The 25001-nt window shown below is 36.6% G+C and overlaps 2 protein-coding genes across 8 annotated transcripts in view; one reads left to right on the forward strand and one right to left on the reverse strand.

Moving 5' to 3' along the window:
• SHLD1 (shieldin complex subunit 1) overlaps positions 1–11141 on the reverse strand; it is an 82439-nt gene extending 71298 nt beyond the window's left edge. The window contains exon 1 of the mRNA XM_087882330.1: positions 11040–11141. The gene's annotated coding sequence lies outside the window, so the exon portion shown is untranslated. The remainder of the gene's footprint in view (positions 1–11039) is intronic.
• GPCPD1 (glycerophosphocholine phosphodiesterase 1) overlaps positions 1–25001 on the forward strand; it is an 83861-nt gene that overhangs the window by 14996 nt on the left and 43864 nt on the right. For 2 of the 7 annotated variants that reach the window (XM_087882329.1, XM_034432320.3), the window contains exons 1-4: positions 6754–7155; positions 14892–14964; positions 18029–18125; positions 23062–23146. In XM_087882329.1, the coding sequence (XP_087738455.1) occupies positions 14916–14964; positions 18029–18125; positions 23062–23146 (231 nt within the window). In that variant the 5' untranslated portion in view covers positions 6754–7155; positions 14892–14915. Of the gene's footprint in view, positions 1–6753; positions 7479–8194; positions 8221–14891; positions 14965–18028; positions 18126–23061; positions 23147–25001 lie in introns of those variants that run through there. The other 5 variants (XM_034432319.3, XM_034432321.3, XM_060689322.2 and 2 more) reach the window with 5 other exon arrangements.

Genomic DNA, 25001 nt, shown 5'->3' on the forward strand with positions numbered 1-25001 from the left:
CAGTTGTTAAATGATTCACATGGTGGTTAAGTGAATCTGGCTCCCCAAATTGACTTTGCTGGTTAGAAGGGAAGGTCTCAAAAGGATGGACACATGACCCCAGGATGCTGCAAGTCATCCCAAATTTTGATCAGTGACTACAGGGCTACTGTAAAGGGTATAAGTGCAAGAACTGGTCATAAGTCACCTTTTTCAATGCCTTGGAACTTCAAACAGTTGCTAAACAAATGGTTGTAAATCAAGGATTATCTATACACACACACAAAAAAAAAAAAAAACCCAGAAGCTAAGCAACCATCCTACCCACAGTCTTCAAAGTTAGGATTTAGCAACAAATGGCCACATAGTCTAACCTTGCCTACAACTAAAGATTTTTCAACATTAATCCAAAACTTGTGTGCTTCCATCTTCAATCTTTCAAGTAGCGTATAATTTCTATTGGTCAATCTGTGCTACTGGCTTTAGACACAATTATGCAAACTGTTCCTAGATGGAACATATAATTAACTTCAAAAATCACTTCAACTTGGCACCTGCCCAGTATGTTAGGCTCCAACAATACGATAGCCTTACTGCCTTGTAATTCTGGGAATTTTAGCACACCATATATAAATGGTGCCAAGTTGCCAACATACACATTGTAAAAATGTATTAGCATTTAAGTCAATTGGAATTGACTAGTTAAAATAATCCAGCATGACAAAGGTCATTGTCTTCTATAAAGAGTCAAAAAGTTAAATTTTCTTCCTTATTCCAAGGAAGATTTGTGTAATCCCATTTCTTAATGTTGTTATACATGGCTAACAAAAAATCTTAACATAGTAGTATTATTTGTGTCCAGTTCTTCTAACTTGAGAAATTGCCAGATTTAAAATCCAGAATGACCTAAATTTACACTGATGCATATTAGCAGAAGAAAATCTTTTTAAACATGCCAAATTGCCAGATTTTTTTTCCAAGGGAGCATTTTTTTAAATCAAAGAATGAACAATAAAGATTAACTTTACTCTCTTTTTTAAATAGATTTGGGGGACACAGAGTTTACTATGATGTTTATTAAACATCTGCTTACTGTTTATTGCCTCTCTTATTCCACCAGAAAACATTTAACACTAATCAGAAATGAAAACTGCTGGGTTACATAAACTGCAAATAAATCACCTGTATTAATTACAGAGTTGTAATATGGCATTGTGTTTCCTGTTAATCACATGAAATATGCTCTCCTAAAATTGGGCTATTTCCCTACTGAATCCCAGAGAGTCTTTTGTCCCAAGAGATTATTTATCCCTTTTCCAAGCAATGCCTTTTTTTCTACCCAGTTTTCCCCTATCACAGCAGAATATCCCATACTATTCCATCTTAAATGTAGTCTTGACAAGAGCTTTTGGGTGGCCTGATCTGCCGCTGTTAATGTGGATTTACAGTGGCATGACTGTTTGCTGACCTGGAAGGGTTGAGATTTTTTTTCAAAATTAAAAATTTAGTTTACACATTTTGCTTAAAACTAGCTTAAGATGTGTATGCAGTTATGTTTCTTTACCCAAAACTGTGCAAAATATATTCTAGGTTGATCAATCTCTCCCTCACCCTGACCAAGTTGAAAAAGATAGGCAGTGCCATCTTAAACAAACAAGAGGTGCACCTTGTAGAAGCAAACAGACTTTTTCAAATTGCCAGCTATAGTTAAGCAAAGACACTTGCCAAATCCAAGTTGGAGGAAGGTCATTGGCAGTTTATGCAAGCCAAGCCAAAAACTGCCCAAAGCATAACATTTGCGTCAGAGCAGAGAAGTTCCTCTGCCAACAATATTTCAAGAACTGCCAGCTGACAACACTTCTGATCTTGGAAATGCATCATGTATTCATCTTTTTTTTCTTTGCCCTGGATTTGACTGCAGCTTTTTGCACTCATGCAAACCACAGCTACTCCTATGTTATGATTATGTACCACCAAATCACTGTTGACTCTTAAGTGACAATATAAATAGACCTTCTCTAAGATGATCTGTCCTCAATTACCAACAGTGAAGCCATCCTTTCTGTAATTGACTCCATCCACCTTACTGCTGGTTGTTGTTTTCTCTTTCCTAGTACAGATAGTTCTCAATTTATGGCCAGAATTGGGACCAGACATTGCTAAGCAATGTTCCTGATGTTATAACTTATCTTTGTCATAATCGTTAAGTGAATAACACAATCATTAATCAAATCCAACTTTCTCCATTGACTTTGCTTATTGGAAACCGGAAAGGTGACAAACAGCAGTCATGTGACCCTGGGATGCCATAACCATCAGAAATACATGCTGGTTGCCAAGCAGCCAAATTCTGATCACGTGGCCATGGGGATGCTGTAACAGTCAAAGGTGCAAGGGCCTTTTTTCATTATAGTTGTAATTTTAAATGGTCTCTAAACAACTGGCTGTAAGCCAAGGACTATCTGTATTATAAAGTTCACAAGAGAGCTAATCTGTACATAGTGTATCCAAAATGTGATAATTTGGGTCTGGTTATTAGTACTTTCAGTAAGAACTCTTGAGTTGATTTGATGATTCATATTCCTACTTATACCCATCCAAAACAAACCCTAAAGATTTTGTGACACACTGGTTCAATTATAGGTTTATTCAGCCATAGTGTTTCTTTGGTTTTGGCTTAATGTGTCACAGTAGCCACTCGCTTATATGAGCACAAGTGGGTGAGAAAAAAGCAAGTAAAAAACCTTGTTAAAAGAAGCCGCTTGTGGAATCTTACAAACCAATATATTTACTATAGGATAAATCTTCCTGAATTAAAATCAGCTTCATCACATGCTGATCAATTCTAATGAAATGCTAAAGAGAAGGATGGTTTAGGATAAAAATAACAGCAAAGATTCCAAAGATGATTTAAGATTGTTGATTTTATTCTATTTTTGGTGTCCAAGAGATTTATGGCTGCCAATAACATTAGAGTTCCATATTCTTTTTTAGATTTAGTGAAGGAATTTAGAATGTAGAACTTACGTTGTGAGTACTTTTGGCTGGGGAGGGAAACTTGCCCATTCACAAAATTAATGCCATTCAGGAATAGGGGAATAGAACACCAGTTTACTGCTTCTTTTCTAGCTTGTGAGATACTCCATATTTATTCCTTTCTCTGGGCAAAGATACACAGAGAACACAAGAAACCATTAAGTTATAGCCACCCATCATTTTGATTTCCTACAAAAGCCTATAGAGTTGATTTGGGGGCCAAAGGTATTCTTAGAAATAAATACTACCCTGAAGGGTGGTACTCTTTTTTGCAGTACAGCAGATTTTTGTTTTATGATGATGATGGTTTTGTAAAACAATACAGAAATCTGATAAAGGCACACAGCCCAGTTGATGTCAAGGGTGATATCCATTATCATATTGGTGCTCCAAGCTTTACACTGGGATTATAGAGCTATTCTAAGATCCAACTCCTTCTTGGTATTCTTTATTAATATTGCCAGCTTCAAATATTTGTGTGTTTCTGATCCACTAAATGGATCAGTGTTTACTTTTTATCTTAGAAGGTTGCTCCTAAAAGACTGTATTCTCGAGATGTACTTGTTTTTATGCACAGGTTATCCCTTTTATTCTGAGTATCTTCCCTAGTGAGATATTCTACCTCCATGAGAATACCCATTTCTCTTAATTTAGAGCTGCTGTTTCAAGAACCTGGAACACAGTAAGGAGTTTTTTTACAAATCAGATAAATCTCAGCTGCTTTTTCTTGTTACTTTACCAGAAATGGTAATTGGACCATATCAACCCCCATAATTTCAGATTAAATATCTCCTTTACAATCGTGCAGTTTTAATTAATTTTCCACAGTATTTATAATGATACCCTGTCTCTCATTTAAGATTTAATTAAAATCACTTCTGAAATCATCAAACTTGCAAATTAAACAGATTAGACAAAAGTTTGTTGAGAAGGCACACTAAGAATAAAGATAGAAATCTTATACATTTAAGGAATGTATACATCTATTAAGGATAAAAAACTGAGTTTTATTTCAGCAAAATAAATGCTTCATATCTGGCTCTGAAGACAAATGTAAATGGAAGTGTGGTTTGGATGTGAGCTGTGTAATATACAGGCAAGGGTCATATATTGCTTGATTTAACTTTGACTCCATCACTGTGGCTTGTAAACTATGATTTATCACTTAATATGTAATCTCAGCTAATTGTAATTCAGAAAATAATGTTCAAATAAGCCATAGCAATGGAATATGTGAACCCAATCATAATCTACAATATATTAAATGCAGAAAGAAATACTTGATAACTTCTTGGCCCATGGGTAAAGGTTATTTGATTTTCAAAACTCTTCCAGACCAATTGCAATTTATGGATAGTCTTCAAGGGCAGCCTCATGTAGAGTATGTAAGAAGAAATATCCTTCTGGGTTCTGCTCCAAGTGGGGAAAAAGACACTGGAAACATGGAGACTGCTTGGAAAGATGGTTTAATGGTGGACAGGATCACATGGCTTGAGTTCCTGAACAGAAAAAGGGCCGAGATACAGCGAGTCCCCAGGTTGTATGCTTTCTCTGGCTTTGAACTTCCTGGGGCCCAGAAAGAGTATCCTGATTGGTTGTCAGACTCCCAGGGGGTGGGGGTCTTAGCTAGTCTTGCTGGCTGATGTAATCTTCCCAGGTGCCATGTGGTGAGTTTCTGTCCTAGATGGGTCCCATTGTGTTAGTTTCTGTTGCTATTGTGTTGCAGATAGGTCCTATTGTCAAAGATTGAGTTTCTGCCTCTGGCCCATTAACAAAGGGGGTGGGGAGGCAGGAAGGTGGGAGTTGCTTTGTTTTAAAACATGTTTCTCCATTTCTCAACCAGGGAAACATAATATTCTGCCTTTTTAATATTTCCTAAAATATTTCATTCTTCCAGGAAAGGGGTGGGTGCTAACTTCCTACAAGTACATTGCAATAATCCGGCCAAGAAGTGACCAAGGAATAAGAGACTAACAAGACTCCTGGGTTAGGAACAGGTGTCTTCAATAGGAAAGCCCACCCCCACCCCCACCCCCGGCCACTGATGCTACCTGCTCCTCCACCAAGAGCTGCAAACCATAGTGAACCACTCCCAATTCAAGAAACCGGTTCAGAAGGATACTGTGGTTGATGGTATCAAAAACTGATATTTTGTTATATTGTACTATATTAATTGATTCTTTTTATTATTTTAAATGTGGTCTTTTATTCTGCAAGCCGCCTTAGTTGCCATGGGCGCATAGGCGGCAATATAAATTCAATAAATAAATAAAGCAATAAAATTGATTCTAATTGTTTTGTTTGCTTCTGTACAATCCAAGCGTAGTCTTGACATCTACAAATTTCACGGTTGTTTTAAGGAACTGAAACTGAGCGTGCTTCAGTTTTTCCCTTAAAAAGACTGATCTGAAGAAGATGATACAATACTAAGCTATGTAAATCGATTTTGGCAAGAAGGGAATGCCTAAAAATGAGTTTTTCCATGTGTACTGATACCATTAAATGATTTTGTGATTGGACAACCATTTGTCTGAAAAGGTATAGGGCAGTGATGGTTAACCTTTTTGGCAGTGTCTGCCGAAATTGGAATGCACGAACGCGGCAGAGTGCTGGAATCTGGAAGAGAGCAGCTGGCGAGCTGCTCTTCTGGGTTCCAGCAGCACATGCGCACCGGTCAGCTGCTCTCTTCTGGATTCCGGCAGGCGCATGTGCGCCAGCATGTGCATGCCAGAACCCGGAAAAGAGCAGCTGGCCAGTGCACATGCGTGCGACAGAGCGCAGAAGAGCAGCTGGCAACAGCGTGTGCCCCCACAGAGGGCTCTGCGTGCCACCTCTGGCCATAGGTTCGCCATCACAGGTATAGGGCTTCCTGAGGGTTGAGCAGAGGGTTGGATTAGAACAGTGGGCCCCAACCAGGTTTTTCCATGGACTGGAGGGGTCATGGTTTTGCATGCTGCCTGCATCCCATGGATGGGGCTTCAGTGGTTTGTATGGCCTGGTTGCTGGCATGCTGCGGCCCGGTGCCGGTCCACGGACCAAGAGTTGGGAACCCCTGGATTAGAAGACCTCCAGTCCAAGGGCCCTTCCAGCTGTGTTATTTTGTTAATTGCAGCTTCGATCTCCAAAACATTGATGTTTCGCCTCAATGTGCCTCAGGTACGGACACATCATTGTGTTGTCATTGTGGGAAGAAAAATCCAGTCCAGTTCCAAGTCGGGGGAAAGATGCTAGAAATAAAATGCACTCAATGACTTAAGTGCTATTCGAAAGCACGTCTAACATGTTCCCCCCAAAATAAGACGCTGTCTTATATTTTTTTGAACCATGAAATAAGCGCTTGGCTGAATTGCCATGCACGATTTGGCTTATTATCAGGGGATGTCTTATTTTGGTGGAAACGGTAGTACCAATCACAAGTCAACTAGGAATACATTTTAAAATGACCTGCCGTGGGGGAGAGGGTGGCGATTACTTCTTAGTTCCTTAGAAAATAAACTGCAAGCAACCAAAGAGTTTATTATAGGTCGTTTTGCATACTTGTGTGTTATTATAAATGGTCTAATAATAAACGTCAACTAGCCCAGCAATAGTAGGCGCCACAATAAGAACAGGCTCGGGCAGCTCGCATTCTCATCTTTGCTTATTCAGCCACGCGGCCTTGATAGGCCCCACCCCCAACCCCGCTTTCCCGAGACCGCCCGCGCGCGTTTTCCTAAGAAGGGTGTCGCCCTTCCTGTCGTTCCCCTTGCTCGCTCCGCCCCTCCCACCGCCTTTCCACGCACATACAAACACACAAATTCCCTCCCCCCACGCCCGCCGCGCACGCGCGCGCTCCCATTGGCCGCCCGCCTCACGTGCCGCTTGATGCCGCTTGTTTTCCTTTCTCGCCGCCCGGCGACGGCGGTTTCAGCCGGGCGGCTGTAACTGGTTTAGGCCGGGTAGAAGCTGAGGCGTCAACCGAACAACTGAGCTGCCGCGCCCCTTTTTTTCCTCCTCGCGACTGCCGCTGACGTTTAAAGCCGCCCTCCTCCCTGCGGGGGAAAGGTGGTTGCCCGAGGGAGGAAGCGAGAGCCAACTGGTGCTTTTGCCGCATCCCAACCGGCTTCCATCCGCAGTTCTCGCCTTTCCCGGCCGGCACAGGTTAGTCCCGGTCTTCAGGCGGCGGCGGCGGCAGCGAAACGTTAACGGTACATAATGGAGCTCTTTCCTCCCTCAGCAAAGCGGTTTTTTTTTTTGCTTCCGGACCTTAATTGCTACAGCGCCGCTAGTTCTGCACTACTTGGGAGGAAGAGATCACCGGGTCGGGGACGGGTGGGTTTCTCTCCCTCCCCCCCCCCGCCGCGCCATTGTTTTTCACTCGTGATCTACCGGTTACTTAAAAGAGCCACTGGCACCAATTGACGGGGTTCCTGGGCGCTTGTTTGTAAGGTGACACTTGACTGAATAAAGCACAATTGACTGAGGTAGGTTTGCAGGCTTTAAGACAAGATGGCCAGGGGTGATGTGGTGACTCTTCCTGTTCTTGATAACATGTTCTTGACATGGTAGAATGGTTAGTTAATTTGCTGTTCAGACCCCAAACAAAGAGTTCTGGAGAATTCAGACTTATGACAAATCCTGGATTCAAATCGATTTCAGGAAATCTAAAACAATGCCAATTTATATGACTACTACACCAAAGTAAACTACACAGCTTGGCTAAAGAGCAGTGCACAATGAAGGGTAAGACGGGGTGATGCACGTGTCTTTGTATGAACTGGGGCAACAGCTCTAATGACTGTTGAGACTTGACCATTAAAGGCTGTTAAGCAGACTTATGTGTTCAGGAAATTTAAAAAAATGAAATAACCATCCATGCAGACTAAAGATATACAGGGTGATCATAATAAACAACACATTTAGGAGGAAATAGCACAAGTAGAATTTGAGACTGGCATACAAGGCAGCTTGTAGGTTGATTAATAGATTACAGCTCACTATTCAGTTCACTTGAGAGAAAGGCAAGGAATTCTGAGAGTACTAGTTTAATGGGACAAAGACAAGGAGTTCAGAGAAGGGCAGAAAAAATGGTATTTCCACAAGTGATTTACTTTATGGTATTTTAATTGTTGTTTAACAAAACTATATTTTGGAGACTTCTGCCACTGTTATTGATTGGGGGGTTTATTTTGTTTTGTAGGTTGTGCACAGTCCTACTCCTTGAAGGTCAGTGTTAAATTGGTCTTTTAACCTTTGGAGCAATTGAAGATAGTGTGACTATGTGACTTTGTTTTGGTTTTGCTCAGTGTACTTCTTGGCTTTGTGAAAACACAGTGCTCCTAAAACTGATGACTTAGACTAGTTAAAGGTTGAGGATTTGTTTAAAAATGAGGATATTGTATCTTTGATTCTGGATTCATATTTTTTGAACAAGCTGTGGACTAATATAAAAGTCCAGTAACTCAAAGAAGTTTAGCTTCAGATATTTAAAAATATTTCTTCTGGGAAATATTGTGGGAAAAGGTTGTCAGATGGGGAGGAAAGCTCAAGGCTAGCTGTTTCTGTGCAATCCTCCTTTGTGACTTCAGCTGTTGATAGAAAAAGATGAAAAAGGCCAGATGATTGCACTAGGTTAATAGCATTCCTCTGGGCCTAACCCCCCCTCCCCCTTTTGATTAATAACAGATTCCAAGGAGGAAAAGCCAAGTTTTTTTTTTTAAGTGCCTATTGCTCTGATAACAATACCATACAATTGCCATTATTTTGAAAAATGGAAATGTTGAGGGAATCTTGATTGGGAAATGATATATTTGGCTTTTGAATATTGTCATTTTGAGTTGCTGTCGAAATTCCTGTGTTGGAAGAAATGTCCATCTGGGTTCAGTTCCAAGTGGGGAGAAAGACACTGGAAACGTGGCTGTTTGGAAAGGTGGTTTTTAATGGTGGACAGGACCACATGGTTTGAGGTCCTGGGCAAAAAAGGCACATGGGTGAGAGAGAGAGAGAGAGAGAGAGAGAGAGAGATTTATACCCTCTATTGAGCTTTGATTTGTATTTGTATTTGTATTTGTATTCTGATTGGTTGTCAGACTCCCATGGGGGTGGGGTCTTAGCTAACTTTGTAGACTGTCTGTGTCCTAGGCTTGGTTGAGCCTTGCTGGGTGATGTAATCTTCCCAGGTGCCATGTGGTGAGATGGATAGAGAGCTAATCCTGTCATGTCCTGAGGGCCATGTCTTAATCCTACCACCCTGGAGCTGAAGGGGGTGGGTGGGCAGGGAGCTACAGAGAGCTACTTTGTCTTTAAAACATGTTTCTCCTTTTCTCATCCAGGGAAACATAATATTCTGCCTTTTTAATACTTCCTAAAATATTTCATTCTTCTAGGAGAGGGGTGGGTGCTAACTTCCTTCACCTGTATGGTACAAGAAGAGGGGGGGATATTAAAAGCATCCTACTTTTGTCCAATTGGCCTTTTTCACAATTAGACACACTTGCCAGATTCCTTCTAGCAATCAAACTAGTATTACTCTAGAAGGGAACTATTCAATTAAAGTTTTTTGCTTCTTAGCTTAACCATAATTGGGAATCCAGTAGGGGGATGTAGCAAATGAAATATATTTGTCATCAGTAGGAGTCTCTTAATTCAGATTCTGGACTGGTATAAATCTCAATTGAAAGATGGCCGACTTTCCCTTTTCTGATCAGATGTAAAGGAGGATATTAGAGCTTCTAGGGTTTTAAGAACGGCACAGAAGAAAACAGTACAGAAATAGACACTTATTTAAAAAAATGTTATAGTCATGTATGTATTGATCTTGTGTGGGTTCTCTGATCTAATACCCTTTTTTCCCATTATGTATGTATTGATATAGTTATACAGCAAATTAATCCAGGGTTAACTAAACTATATTAATTCAAATAATCTGGATTTACAAAGCACTGAGCCATATACTAACCATAGCACCCGTCCATACAGTGCACTAAGCCACAAATTAGACAGACACACTTTTATCTTAATATGTTAATACAGCCTATCTGGGAGATGGGGAGAGTTAAGTAATATCTGATTTGAACCACAAGTTTCAATATGAAAATTTGCCCTGATTGAGTCAACTTCGATACCAAAATAATTTGCTGCAAATAAATAAAAATAGCTTGCATTTCCACAATATGCTTTACTCATGGTTATCTTAACTGTGGTTTATCTAACTTAATTTTCTAGGTTTCTGCAATATGCTGTAGTATATGAATATATGTATAGTTAGCATAACATGCCGAGCTACAATGTAGTTGTTTGGTATGTAACTCAATGTCATGTAACAGTAGCCTTGATATGTCAGAAGAAGGCAAAGATGGATTAATTGTCCATAACATACAATTTTCCAATAAAAATGAATATTCTACATGTAAATTTCTACATACTTTTTGCACCTGAAAATCTAAAATAAAACATCTGGTTTTTTAAATTGGATTGAGTGATGGCTTATTCAATCAAGGTTGTTCAGATGTTTTAATCCATGCAACCTATTTAGCCACCAACCATCTTTATTAAATTCTAGTCAATTTCATACATACAGGATACAGTTAATTGTCTTTAATGTGTGGTAGGTGAATATAGCCATTTACAATCAGGAAAGACAAAGCCCTTTTATAATGGCTGGTGCTACAAACAAAATCCTTGGTTTAATTCTAGGCTATAGTGATTTCAGGACAGCTATTAAGATTTGAGTAGTTGTCTGTAGAAAAAACAAACAAACAATGAAAGTTGGTTGGATTGTATTTTGCAGAGCAAATGGAGAATACCAAATTCTCATGAAAATTTATATGCTTCCTAACTCTCCCAAGTGACTATGAGTGGCTTACAATATAAGAGCATAAATATAAAAACATTAAAATCAAGATTAAGATTAACAACAATTAAAGATTAAATCCAATGGTACGGATGCTCAGTCAATCACCTTCAGCATAATCATTCCTCCTTTGAGGCCCCAGGCCAACCAGAGCCAAGTTTTAAGGCTTTTTTAAGGTAGAGGCAGACCTTACCTTAGGAGACAAGATGTTTTAGAGAGTGCAGGTCCTGGTAGAGAAGACTCTTCTCCTTGATCCCATTTGTCATTGAGTTGGAAGAATCTGTCAAAGATGACTGTATAAAAGTTTTAAATTACTGCACTTGCCATGGTTGTATCCATATAGACAAGATGAGATCTAAATTTTAAAGGTTTTGCTGCATGTCCTGATAAGTAGAATCTTGCTTCACTGAAGCAACTGATATGGAACAGGTGTCTGGGAAGAATGGAATTGTATTAATGCTCACAAGCTTCCACTTCTAGTTTGACTATCAGATTATACTAAGCCTTAAGTAGCGTTCAAAATGAAAGCATCGACTTACTTAGAAATTCTTTGATGAATGAGATTCTTTATTAAAGATAAACATGCTTTCTCTGAATTATATTATTTAATTCTTGTAGGTAACCTGATTTTTAAAAAAATACAGTATTGCACATAAATCTAGACTAAAGTTGAACTCATTCTTTTAGTTGGTCCAGTAAGTAGCAAGTATTTACTTTTTTATGTAATTGAAACATATTGCCAACAAAACCTAAAGCAGTTTACAATTAATGATACCGTCCCTATTTTATAATATAAAAGACCACATGTGGAAAGAATTGGCATTTCATTTTTTTTTCAATAAGACAATGTAACTTACAATATATTCTTAACTTAATATATATGAGAGCATATACACCAAAGAAATTCCTTGTGTGTCCAATCACACTTGGCCAATAAAGAATTCTATTCTATTCTTAAGTACTCGGTGTAAAGTGTTATGGTGACGTGGACTATTGAGGGAACAACATTCTGATATAAAATATTTAAAGTCAAATCTCTGATGGTGAACATCTGACGGTAAACTTTTTATACACACACATACACACATTCTTCATGCCAAAATATGTAAGATATATATATATATTATTTTCAGTCTTTCTGGTATGTGGAACTCCCTTTACTAGCCTGTCCATAATCTCTGTCTATTCTTTATGATTTGAGCTGCTTTAGAAGCACTAATGAAAGAAGAACTTGTTCTTTCTGCTTATTGCTGCTTTGATATTATAGCTGAGTCTGCTCACTTTTTTCCATAACAATTTGGAATGGTTGGAAGTCATCTTTAACATGCTAGTAAACATCCTGTGACCTCTGAAATCTCATTTCAGACAGATTTCCTTACTTAAGCAGAGAAACAGAATGACCACCAGAGGGCAAAAATTCAGAGCAAGAGCAACTTCTGACCTGCTGTCAGCTTCCCCATTGAATTTTCTTGTGGGAAGCTGGCAGTGATCATCCAAAATCTCCCACCTTCACTACTATTTCTCTTCCTTCCCCTTCTTTTCTTCCTTTTCTTCCTTTTTCTTCTTCTCCCTTTCTTTGTGCTCCTTCCTCCTTCCCTTCTTTCCCAGAGGCAATTAATGACTAGTGCTGGGTGGAGTAGGAACCAAGTGATTGTATGAGTCACTGGGAAGCTGTCAGAGAACATTGAAAATGAGGATCACACGACTGCAACAGTGCAGTGGCAGCAGCGCTGAAAAAGCAGTAATCCATTAGAAGTGAAGCAGTCACAACTTTCCCAAATTTCATTCCCTGAGTCCCAGTATTCTGTAAGCTCATTTGAGGTACTTTGGTTGAAAAGATTTGCCCTTCTGCTTCAACATTTTGCCCACTTAAAGATTACAGACACAAGGGATTTAGTAGTATATAGATAATGGACAGTGTCTTTAGCATTGAAGCCCTCTGTTGTTATCCTGATTAACTATGATAAACCATACTTTACTTTCTTTACATAACTACTTCTGCTTAAATTTCAATTCAACCTGCTCTTTCTTAGCCTTAAATCAAGCAGCCATACAGGTAGTCCTTGACTTACAACCATTTGTTTAGTGATCATTCAAAGTTACACCAGCTCTTAATAAAGTGACTTATGACCATCTTTCACACTTATTACTGTTGCAACATTCCTGTGGTTGGGGAGATCAAAATTCAGGCACTTGGCAACTGGCACATATTTATGATGGTTGCAGTGTCCCAGGGTCATATGATTACCTTTTGTGACCTTTTGACAAGCAAAGTCAGTGGGGAAGCCAAATTCACTTAACAACTGTGTTACTAACTTAACAACTGCAGTGATTCACTTAACTGTGGCAAGAAAAGTGATTTATGCTCCATTTTATGACTTAACTGTCTTGCTTAGCAATGGAAATTTTGGCTCAATGGTGGTCATAAGTCAAGGACTTCCTGTAGTTGCTGCTGTAGATTTCATGGGGGTGTCCAATGGTGTACTGTATTTTTTTTCTTGTTAAAGACAATGTATCCTAAGTACCTGGTTGTTTATTGTTATCAATGTATGACTATCTCTGTTGTAAACATGACAGAGACTTAAGTCAATAGAATTCAAATAATTCACAATTGGGTTTTCCTTATCTAAGCCCTATAAGGTGATTGTATCACATATAATCATAACATTGATGCTTTATAAATTCACAGTAGTGAATTTGGTGAGCAGCAGTTTATTAATTTCTTATCCATATCAGAAAAGTAGTTTTTCTAACAAGTTATTCACATGCTTTTATTATATTTCATGCAAAGTCATTGATTACTGTGTAGACCACAAAGATGAAATGCATATTATGACATGTTCTTCTGGCTTTCTGCAATGCTCAAAGCTGAAGGTTTGAGGTCAGTGAATTCTGCATTGCAGATTAAAGCAAACTATGAGGAGAAGAAGCAGATGCAGACGAGTGGATATCCACAGGAAAAAGAATTTTTGCAGTAATAGATACTTTAGTTACTATTGCATTAAATATTTTATATTGGGTTAGGATTTGACTGTAAATAATATACTTGAATGTTGATATATAGTTTCTTTTATGTGTGGATTTCACACACTGATAGAACTAGATAAATTGCAAGTTTGTTAATATATCTATTTCCCAAAAGAATGAAATATTTGAAGACTGCTGTGCAATAATGTAAAGGAAAATAAACATTATACAGTTACTAAGATTAACCAATTTCGTTGTATACATGATGTACAATGACAATAAAGGCTATACTATACTATTGTGATTTAAAGTAATGGTTTGTCAGAGCTTATCCCATATACTGGATACCCAACTTCTTAGTCCTTTGAATATGCAGCATATTCTGAGTGTAAATAAGTGTGTGTTAAGTGAGTTTTGCCCCATTTTATGACATTCCTTGTCACAATTGTTAAGTGAATCACTGCAGTTGATCAGTTAGTAACCTGGTTCTTAAGTGAATCTGGCTTCCCCATTGACTTTGCTTGTCAGAAGGTTGCAAAAAGGGATCACATGACCCTGGGGCGCTGCAATGGTGATAAATATGAATCAGTTGCCAAGTATCTGAATTTTGATCACATGATCATAGGGATGCTGTAAAGGTAACTCTGAAAAACGCTTCATTGGGAAAAGGTGGGCATAGCTTAAATAATTTATGCACTAACAAAAAATAGTTGGCTTTTAAATCTGCAAAAATATCTTACTATATGCTTCATTTGAAGAATCACTCAATTCTGTATGAATATTTCAATTTGATTTCATAGACCTTCATCTCTAGTTTGCCAATAGCTACTATCAATCTGGCAGATTGCAGAGCTGCTTCCCTTGCAGAGAAATTTAACATTTGACTTTGTTTAGATGTGCACTAAATAACATTTTTTTCCTCTGAAATTCAAAGTACATGACTTGCTCACTACTTCTTTTTTACCCTCTGTTTCTATTAGTTTGGCTTGTATTGTAATTTAAATTGGCGCTCTTTCTTGAAAGAATGTGTGCAGATAAATGAAATAACAACATGATGGTTTCCTCTCTTTTTCAACAGATTACTCTTCGAAAATAATTGAAGATGGCACCTTGTCAGGTTACCTTTGAAATAAGAGGAGTATCTCCACCAGGTACAAAGCAGTTTTTAGTGAAGACTTGCAATAGAATTGAAAGTTAATTTTCCATGTAACAAATTACATCCAGGCAGTTGTAGATGGGATTTTTGGAAAATTTCATTTGTTACATTTTGTAGATATTTGTTACATTTTGATGCTTGGCATTTAATGAGTATGTATGTAAAAACTTACTTTGAATGAACAAGATAAGTTTCCTTAGTTCTAGTATACTGTTTCCAAATACTATGCCCTCTCAAATATTTCTATAATTATATCTTGTAAGTATATGAAAACTTGAATTTCCATATTTACTCTTCAGACCAGTTTACACCTACTTTTCTTGCTTGTACTCTATGGGAAGAGTTTTTTCTATTGCTTAATTTAATCCCTACCCAAACTGAATGTTTTTTCTCAAAAATGGTATCATACGGGTAGTTTTTAACTTAAGACTGTTCATTCAGCAATCATTGGAAGTTATGACAGTGCTAAATGAATGATGATTATAATCAGTCCTCAGAGTTTCGGCCATTCTAGAATTCCCGGTCACAAGATTATGATTCTGTGTGTTTGGCAACTGGCTTGCACTTATGACCAGTTATGGGGCCTTGCAATCCCCTGATTACTATTCACTGCCTTCTCTGCTGTCTTCTCTTGAAAGTTGGTGGAAAAGCCAGCAGGGAAGGTCATTAGGGTAAGTCTCCCCTACCCACATACCCTTTCACTGCCCCTCCTCACTCATATTGCACCGGTCACTCATGCACTCCCATCTATCTTCCTGGGCCTTGATGTGTCTCCTCTGCTACTTATGCACTTACATACAACCTCCCAGTATTTCAATGAACCACTCTTGCAATTTCACACAAACCTTCCTCACTTTACAGCAGCCATTGACCTGCCTGCTGTGCTGCTTGCAAGCAGCTTGGGACTTTGCAACTTCCTGCAGGTTTCCCATTGATTTAGTTGTGATAAGATAGTTGGAAGTTTCCCCGCTGAATGATTCTGAGATTCAGTTCATGGTGGCAACCAGGATGGCAGAGATTGTCATCCCTAAGTGATGCTGTTGCACTTTATGATCACATTGCATAGCCCAGAAATGCTAGTCTTGATTGCTATTGTAAATCAAGGACTACCTATATTTTCCTTCCTTCTCCCAAGCACTTACATAACAGTGCTTCACAAATATTTCTGCGATATAATATAAAGTAGAACTTGTGACTAGGCAATAAATGATGGTAGAACCCAACATTATACGTTGCAGCTTGCTGCCTTTTCTCTCTCTTCTAAATAAAAAGTATTTTTAAAATGTAAAAACATCATAATGGGTCCATTGTTCTCCCTGGCATCACATTGGAAACCTCAGCTATAGGTATATTGTTACAATGTCATATTCTGCTCTTGGGTACTGGAATTGCAAGAGCAAACTCCATACGATATCCTATTTTATTCGGCAAACTGGATGGGATTAAGAATAGCTGCTTTTTCTGTGACTTCTGATTTGCTGAAGCATTATAACTCTCTAGTGGCTCTTCTTCCCTGTCTCCCCCTTCCCTAAAAGCCAGAGTGTAGAGAATTGGCAGAGAGAAATGTTGATAAAGCATGCTTCATAAAGCATGCGTTATTGTCAGGAAGTATAAGTAAGATAATTTCTAATATCTCACACAGAGAAATGATTTTTTTTGCATTAAATTGCTACTTGGCTTGGTTTGCACATTGTTCCAAGTCATTGTTTAGTTTTGGTTTATGGAATTAGCTAAAATCGCCTGATCTATAAGTAAATCTAGCTCATAGGCTACAGTTTCCAAACCACATAGTTGGAGTTAATAAATACACTAAGCCACTATATTGTAGTTCCTGATATAATCCAGCATGATATTTCAGAAAGCTGAACTTGCTACCATTCTCCACCTGGCTATTTCCCTTTCGATCACTTTCATAATTGCATGAAGAATATTTTAACAAAGCTTTTCTAGTATGATGCCCCAGTTGTAGAAGTGGAAGTTCTGGGAATTACATTCCCAACTAATTGGGGGAGTATGATAGTATGAGTTTTGACATTCATACACTTAATGTTTTGTTTCCCACCACCACAAAACTATGCAAAATTTAATGATTCAGAAAATGGTAAACTTTTGGGCACCAGAAAAAAGGCACTTCAAGTTGCCTGGCCCTCTTTTAAAGCAGTGTAGAGCTGTTCTGTTCTTTTCATTTGTGGGTTGTATGTTGTCTAATTGTATAATTGATCCCTTTCAAAACTTTATTAGATAGCATATTCAGAAATATTGCACAACAAATGCTTTAGCAACTAGCAAGTTGTGGATGCCTTAGATTAGAGGCAACTGACTTTTTTTAGCCTAGAACATATGAGCTTTAAACGTTTACAAAACTAATGATGTGTAACTATGTTACACATACATACTGATGTACATAGTATTAAAAAACCCATTCTTTTGTGCCCCCAACTGCGATATCCATATAATGCCAATACATATACCAGTAATCGTAATATATCTCAGTGTAATCTTTACAGCAAAGTTCAGACAAAATTATGAATTTTCTGTTCTGCTGTGTGCGCTGTTATTGCTATTATTTATTTAAGATGGGACGTGAAGTAGATATGTACAAACTGTGCAGAACACAGTTCAGACAAGCTTTTTCAACCTGGACAGTGCTTTGAATTTGAAATAATGTTTTAAACTGAAAACAACTGGTTTGTGTGCAAAACACTTAAGTGCATTTCCAAAATAATAATTTAAAATGATAGGTAACAGCTATTTTGTGTGTAAATGGGACATTCAAAATAATGTTTTAAAGTAATTCTACTTTGGACACAATGATTATATGGTGAAGAGAAAAACAACTATAAAACAGTGTTTAAAATAAAACAAATATGACAAAAATAAGAACTTGGTTAACAAAAATGTAATAACTCTGAAATTAATTCAGTCATTAAGCTTATTTAGATCAGATATCAGTTCAGGTTGTATCATTTTGTTTCATTGTATATTATTTGCTATTTGTGTTAGTCTGAATACTCAATATTTGAAAGTTTACTATTTATTTTCTAACACTTCTTTTCTAGGAGAGGTTTTGGCTATATGTGGAAGCTGTTATTCTCTAGGAAACTGGAATCCGCAGTGTGCAGTAATCCTTCACCCAGAAGATGAGTCTGGTGATACGTAAGCTCTTTTCAGTAGTACATTAAAACCCAATAATAACTGTAACAGTAGTCTGGATAATATTAAGTGTATTTGCTCGTGTCATTTATTTCACTGGTATCAAATTCCATAGTTCTTAGCTGATTTGGCATGTCTAAAGTTAAGGATTATTTGATTAATTATTAAATTTATCTCCAACCTTTTTTACAGTTCAAGGCAGCATATGTAATGCCACTATGTCCTGTTTTCCCCACAGCTAACACCTTGTGAGAAGGGTTTGCCCAGAGACACACAGTTTGTTTTCATGCTTAAAGAAGGACAAGACTGAGAATTCACCATCTGGTTTCTAATTCAGCACCTTACTCACTACAACAAATTGGGCCTCATATGTATTTATTGCATTTGTATCCACCTTTTCTGTATGAGTGCTCAGGTGCTACACATAGGGGTCTCTCTCTCTCATTTTATTCCCCGGTAGATACATTGGACTGAAACAACCTGGTAGATACATTGGACATTACAACCCGGTAGATACATTGGACTGAAAAAAATGTAAGTGGCCCAAAGTCACTATCTGTAGTCAAGTGAAGACCTGAACTTGAGTCCTCCAGATTTCAGTCCGGTTCTTTGACTATGATCACTAATCTGGCAGCATAGCATAGTTGTGTGGCCAAAGTATTTAATTGGGTTGTTGACATATTTGATGTCCTGAGGATTCATTAGGGGCACAACCACAGAATGCCTAACATTTAAAAATAGATTTTCCTGGATCCATTTTTATGACATGTTAAATTTCTTTTCTTTTTTTTTGAAAATTTTTTAATTTATTTTTAAACATAAAACATAAAATACATCTTTTTAGAGCAAGGGTTTGATCCGGTATAAAATAAGTATAAATTCCAAATTTCATCCATTAACTTCTTAAAGAAAAGAAAAGAACAAAAAAAGAACAAAACTAAACCCAACTTTTATCATTCAGTCTAACATCTTATTCTAGCATTAGACATTCTACTATGTATTATCCTAAATCTTAAACTCCAAATCTAAACAGCTCTTTATAATATTCATTTATCATTTTAACAATCAGTATTTCATATATTTTCCTTACTTCAAAGACCCAAATCAAATCAAGTTTCTTTTGAATCACATCTAATGACCAACATAAAATATTTTAATCCTCTCTTAAAAACATTTCAAAATCAATTCACTTTAAGATTTATTCCACATTTCCACCTATAATTTATTATACCCAAAATACTTGTTTTTGCTAATTACAAGCTTCTTCTCCATTACAACTAATTCTAATGTTTAGATGGTTCATAATTTATATAGCTATTCCCCAACAATATTTTCCTCCACTTCTATCAATTTGGCTTTAAGTGTTCTTCAAAGATATCTCCTTCACTCCTCCTAGGTTTATTTTTGGCTGGATCGCAGCTTAATTAGCTGGTTTCCAGGAATACTTTCCTCCACTCCTAACCTTATTTGTTTGCTGAATCACAGTTTGGTTTTAACTGCTCTCCAGCATTATCTCCTCTGCTCCTCCTAAGTTTATTTTTGGCTGGTTCACAGCCTAATCAGCTGTTCTCCAGGGATGCTTTCCTCCACTCCCAATCTTATATTTGACTAATTCACAATTTAGCTTTACTCATCTGATCACCAAAATCATACTTCTTTACCAATTTAAAATAATAATACATTTTAATATATATCTTCTCTCCTACTCTCTCCTGAACTATTAATTTTCTTTAAATTTCTCCCCTTTCCTATTTGTTTCTTGTTTTTCTATGAAATGCAACATTTTACACCATTTTAGAAACTAATTTACCATAATTATAAAATCTATAAACAAGTCTTACTAATATTCAAAAATTCATTCCCATTCTCTTATTTACTATAAAAAGAACAACATTTTAAACCACTTTAAGATCAATTTTCTGTAACCGTTAAAACTCTTATTAGTATTTAAAAAATTCTTTCAAAGTCTTCACATTTTTGTAGTTTTTCTACATTTCTCGCTTTAAAAATAATCATAAAATCTATAAATAATTCTTGTTAATATTCAAAGCTTCATTCATGTTTTCTTATTTTCTATAAAGAACAATATTTAAACTATTTCAAAGAAACAATTTTCTGTGATCGTTAAATCTATCAATTCTTATTAGTAATCAAAAATTCATTCATAATCTTCATATTTCTTATATTTTTTCTATAATCACATTTTCCCCACCTTGAAAATCACTTCTCTCAATAATAATAATGAAAAGTAAAAAAAAGGAAAGAGAAAGGGAGAAGAAAAAAAGAATAAAAGTATGGCAAAAGAAATCAAAAAGAAAGATTCAAAAAAAGAAAGGGAAAAAAAGAGGAATAAAATAAGAGAATAATAAAGAAAGGAAAGGGAAAATAAAAAAATAAAAAAGAGAAAGAAGAAAGAGGAAATCTCCTCCTTACATTATTTAGACATCAATTACATAGAAAGCATTTACATCCATTTTAATCAAACTGTAGTACTTTTCTCATCTTGCTACCCAGTATATTCCAGTTTTTTCCTTTACCCAATCTGTCCAAACTTTTTTTTCTTTTTGGTTCCAGTATCAGTAAGGTTATAAAGACTAAAGGATTTAGTTCTTTTGTGTTCCATATATTGTATCATCATGTTTTCTTCTGTTGCTACATCCTTCCCTTTTGTTGCCACGCCATTAATCAGCAATTTTAATTGTTCCAATTAATTTCTTTCCAACTGTCCATAAGTAGTCCAAAGACAGATTAAGTACATCTAAAATCAAGCCTACTTAGTTTTTCTTCAAAATAATCCAAATTGTGAAAAAAGAGACAAAGTTTCTTCTTTAAATAGCAAGCAATTCACAATTTGCACTTTCACTTCTTCTCAGCAGGCAACCATTTTACCTTCCTCCGCTTGTTATCTCTCATAGCTGTAAAAAGACATTCTGCTTATTTCCTCTTCTCCTTCCTCTTCAAAGATAACCCATTCTCATTAAGAACCAGGAAAATATCAAATTTTAAATCCATCCAAAGGAACATTAATTCCAAAAACAATCAGTAGGTACTATTGTCCTTTAATGGGTCTTCTCTTTGTTAATTGTTTTGAATCCTTTGCCCAGGATTAGGGCCAGGGCATTATTAATAACCAATTATTTGAAGGCTGTTCCCACCTGGGCTAGTCCTACTCACCCGGCATTCAAACACCTTACTCCTGTATCTCCTCCTGCACTTTGCTTTTTTTTTTGTTTTTTTAATTTGATTTATATGCCGCCCTTCTCCGGAGACTCAGGGCGGCTTACAATGCATTAAGCAATAGCCTTCATACTTTTGTATATTTATACAAAGTCAGCTTATTGCCCCCACAAACTGGGTCCTCATTTCACCTACCTTAGAAAAGATGGAAGGCTGAGTCAACCTTGAGCCTTGGAGAGATTCGAACCAGCAGTAATTGCAGGCAGCTGTGTTAATAACAGGGTGCTTAGACCACTGTACTATCAAGGCTCTTGCTTGTCCCGGTTGCCGCAGCTTTGGGGCAGCCGCCATGCTGCCACTCCCACCGCCGCCGATGCAAAGGGCAATCCTCCGCTCCGAGGAACCTGCCCGTTCCTCTCGGCCATCCGAGGGGAGCCCCGCTATTTCCCTGTCTGAATCGCCACAGCGCCAACCGGAACCCTCATGTTAAATTTCTAAGTACATCTCTCTGTTAACTTTATTATAAATTGAAATTTCACATGTATGCAACTAATTTTGGAAATTAGTTGTTTGTAATTACTAAGAAATAACAGAAGTTGGTAAAGAGGAAGGAAAGAACCACAATAAGCCTACATTAACTCTGCCAGCTAATGCCAGCGGCTGGAAGGTATAAGAGAGATACCTTTGATGGAATAAGGTGAAATGTTTCCCATGGCCCACATGTTTTCTTAGCACTGTACTAACGGACCATGTTGATGGGAGAACAGTAGTTCAGCCCACTGTGGATTAGCAGGGCATCCCAAGTAATCATTATATTACCAAAAAGCACACCTTTCCAATGTGGCCATACTGTTAATTTCATATTTTCTTTTGCATTACTATTGTCCTCATTTTACCTAACTAGCTTTCATGATTGGGGGAGTAAGAAATGCTATTTTGCAAAAAATTGAGCTTTACAATTAATTTTCAGCATGAAATGTTTTTTCTCTCAGTCCAAGTGAGTAGAGATATTATTCTGCTCATTTGCTTAGACGTGATTATATTATAATAAATTGTATTATAGCCTGGGTGCTTGTAGGAATTCATCAGCCCAGTTAATACAACATTGGGGTAGTTGTTAAATACTCAGTATTATTGTCATAAATGAAGCCTTTGAATAAGTTACATTCTCATAAAGTTAATCTCTAATTGGGAAATATATTCTAGTTGGTAGTTGATGCACAACTGCACATGCTTTTTAAAAATTTTCTCTACACCTTTCAATGCAGTACAGTAGCCTGCTTGGGAAAATACATTGTTTTTCCTAAGACTGAGTCATTTTCAGAGGACTTTTGAAATGGATCCAAGAGTTATATATTGACTATTCTTAGTTTATGTTTAGTAACAAAATATTGTGAAGGTCAAGATTGTTATCAGGAAAACACTTTCATGGTCATTAGATTTCATGTTTCTTTTCAAAATGTAAACAGCTTCTTTTTTCACTATTTGGGAGCTTTACTAGAACATGCAAGCAACTTTGTATGAAAACACTTGAGAAATGTCTCTTTTTAAAAATCCTGAATAATGTGCTAGGGTACTGGGATAATTTTTATGTTCTCTTTAACCTATGAATGTAATTAAAAGCTATGGTCAAAGGAAAAGGGAGTAGAAAGGTTTTTAAATCCTGTTGTGCATGCATTTGTATATACCCTTACACAGCCAGTGATTTTTATGTGTTGTTATTTAACTTTCCTGTATTTTTTAAAAAAATATTTTTCTGCAGTCTGCTGTGGAAAGCTACGGTTGATCTCCCCAGAGGAAAGAATATTACATATCGATATTTTCAAGGAAGTTTCTTAGAACCCAAGGTATGTATACACCCATGAACTTCAATTAAACGTCTTGGCTAATTGATGGTAACGTGTTTAAAAATAAAGTAATCTACAGGCACTTCCTGACTTATATAGCTATTCAAAAAATATTGTCTAATTCAATTTTTGAACAAGTCAGAATTGCACCAACTGTCCAAAAACTGAAGTATATTCACAGGAATCTGAGGTTGGAATTTTGGTGGTGGATAATGAGGGACTTAATTGCTAATTAATTTTCAAACCTTAAAAACTTTACATATGGCTTATAAAGACATTTGTTCCAAATCAAATTTATATAAGTCAAGTCTTGCATAACTCTGCGGGTGTCTGTACTTAATAGTCAACTAATGAAATTCAAATATCCTGACAGCAGACTCTTTTTAAATCCACATTTTTTACACAAAAAGTATTTTGGATAAGCATAAAATCTGTATGGCAAAAGAAATGCATGCATTTTTCTGTATAGATAGCAAAGACAATTGATCTAGTCTTCTCAACCCATGTACATTGATCCAAATAAATACTTGTGATGAATGCACAGAAGTAGTATATTCTATGCTTGTCTTATTCATCTGCTTTCTGTGTAGAGCATAAATAGCCTAAGAAAAAATATCAAACTTAATGGTACCTTCAAAACACCTTGTTGCTGATAATTTACATTTGAATATAAAGCATTAAATATGGCACTCACAACTTTTTTCATAATAGAAAATAGAAGTCCTGTTTGAAGGACATGCTAGAAGTAGATAATAACATAGAGGAGGCAGGAAATCCATAAGTTAGAACTCTTGCCAAACCAATCCAGAATCATCATAATTTTGTTAATCACTTACAGTATAAATGAAAAGATAACCATTAAAACCATTTAAACATTGGTAGATCTAATGTAATAAGATATACCCCCTTATAATACATGCAAACTTCACAGTATGTATTGGTGAGTGTGTTTCCTTTGAGTAGGTACTCTGTATCGTGCACGCTATAAGTACCGTGTGATGCAGAGGCTTCTGTGGTAAGTATACATTTTATGGAATAGCAGAGTAGAAACATACATAAAGAATCCGTACAAGGGCCATCATGAACCTGGTTGCCAACAAAGGTTTAACAATGGATGGAGTTGGTAGGAAAGGATATATTGCAGTGAAGTATATATTGTTTCAATATGGGGATACAGTACAAGCAAGGTGAAAATAAATGAGAGAGGAGGATGAAAAAATAGAGTTTAGTGTGATTGCAATTCAATGAAAAATGAATGCATCCTGTGAATTGGATTAATGATAGGATAGTGCTTTTATAAACTATTTTTGCTGTATATCTATTTTTAGCAATTTTATCTACTCAATATTTCTCAGATGTTTCATATTCCTTAATCTTGAGCTGAGAAACTGCCTACATTTAGAACTGAATTAAGATAAAATTCAGATATTTTTTAATGTATTAGAAACACAGGAATTGAATATGATTTTAAAGTACATGAAATAAAAATTGGAAGTACAGCAACTGATGCAGGCTTACTTCCATATACTATTTGACATTTTAAGTATTAAGGTAAATTGGTTTTGGGGTTTTTTTGAGACCTTTAGAAGAAGAGATTGGAAATCTCTAAATTTTTCATGAATTGTATTTGGAAACTACCAAATTTCTAAAATTGATAATAACACTTTTACATGTTGAAGTTTGATTTCCTAATTTGTGGTTAGAATGGCAGTAAGAAAAGAAAACAGCACTTTGCTTTTGGACTTAATCATTAGAGATTGTGAAAGTGCCATATTTTTTTGTTACAGTAATTTATTAAATGACCCATAGTCTCAAATATTTTGGATACTGACATAATACTCTTGGAATATTAGTA

This window comes from Pantherophis guttatus, chromosome 1 (genome assembly GCF_059756535.1).
Source record: "Pantherophis guttatus breed Tessera chromosome 1, ASM5975653v1, whole genome shotgun sequence".
NCBI lineage: Eukaryota > Metazoa > Chordata > Lepidosauria > Squamata > Colubridae > Pantherophis > Pantherophis guttatus.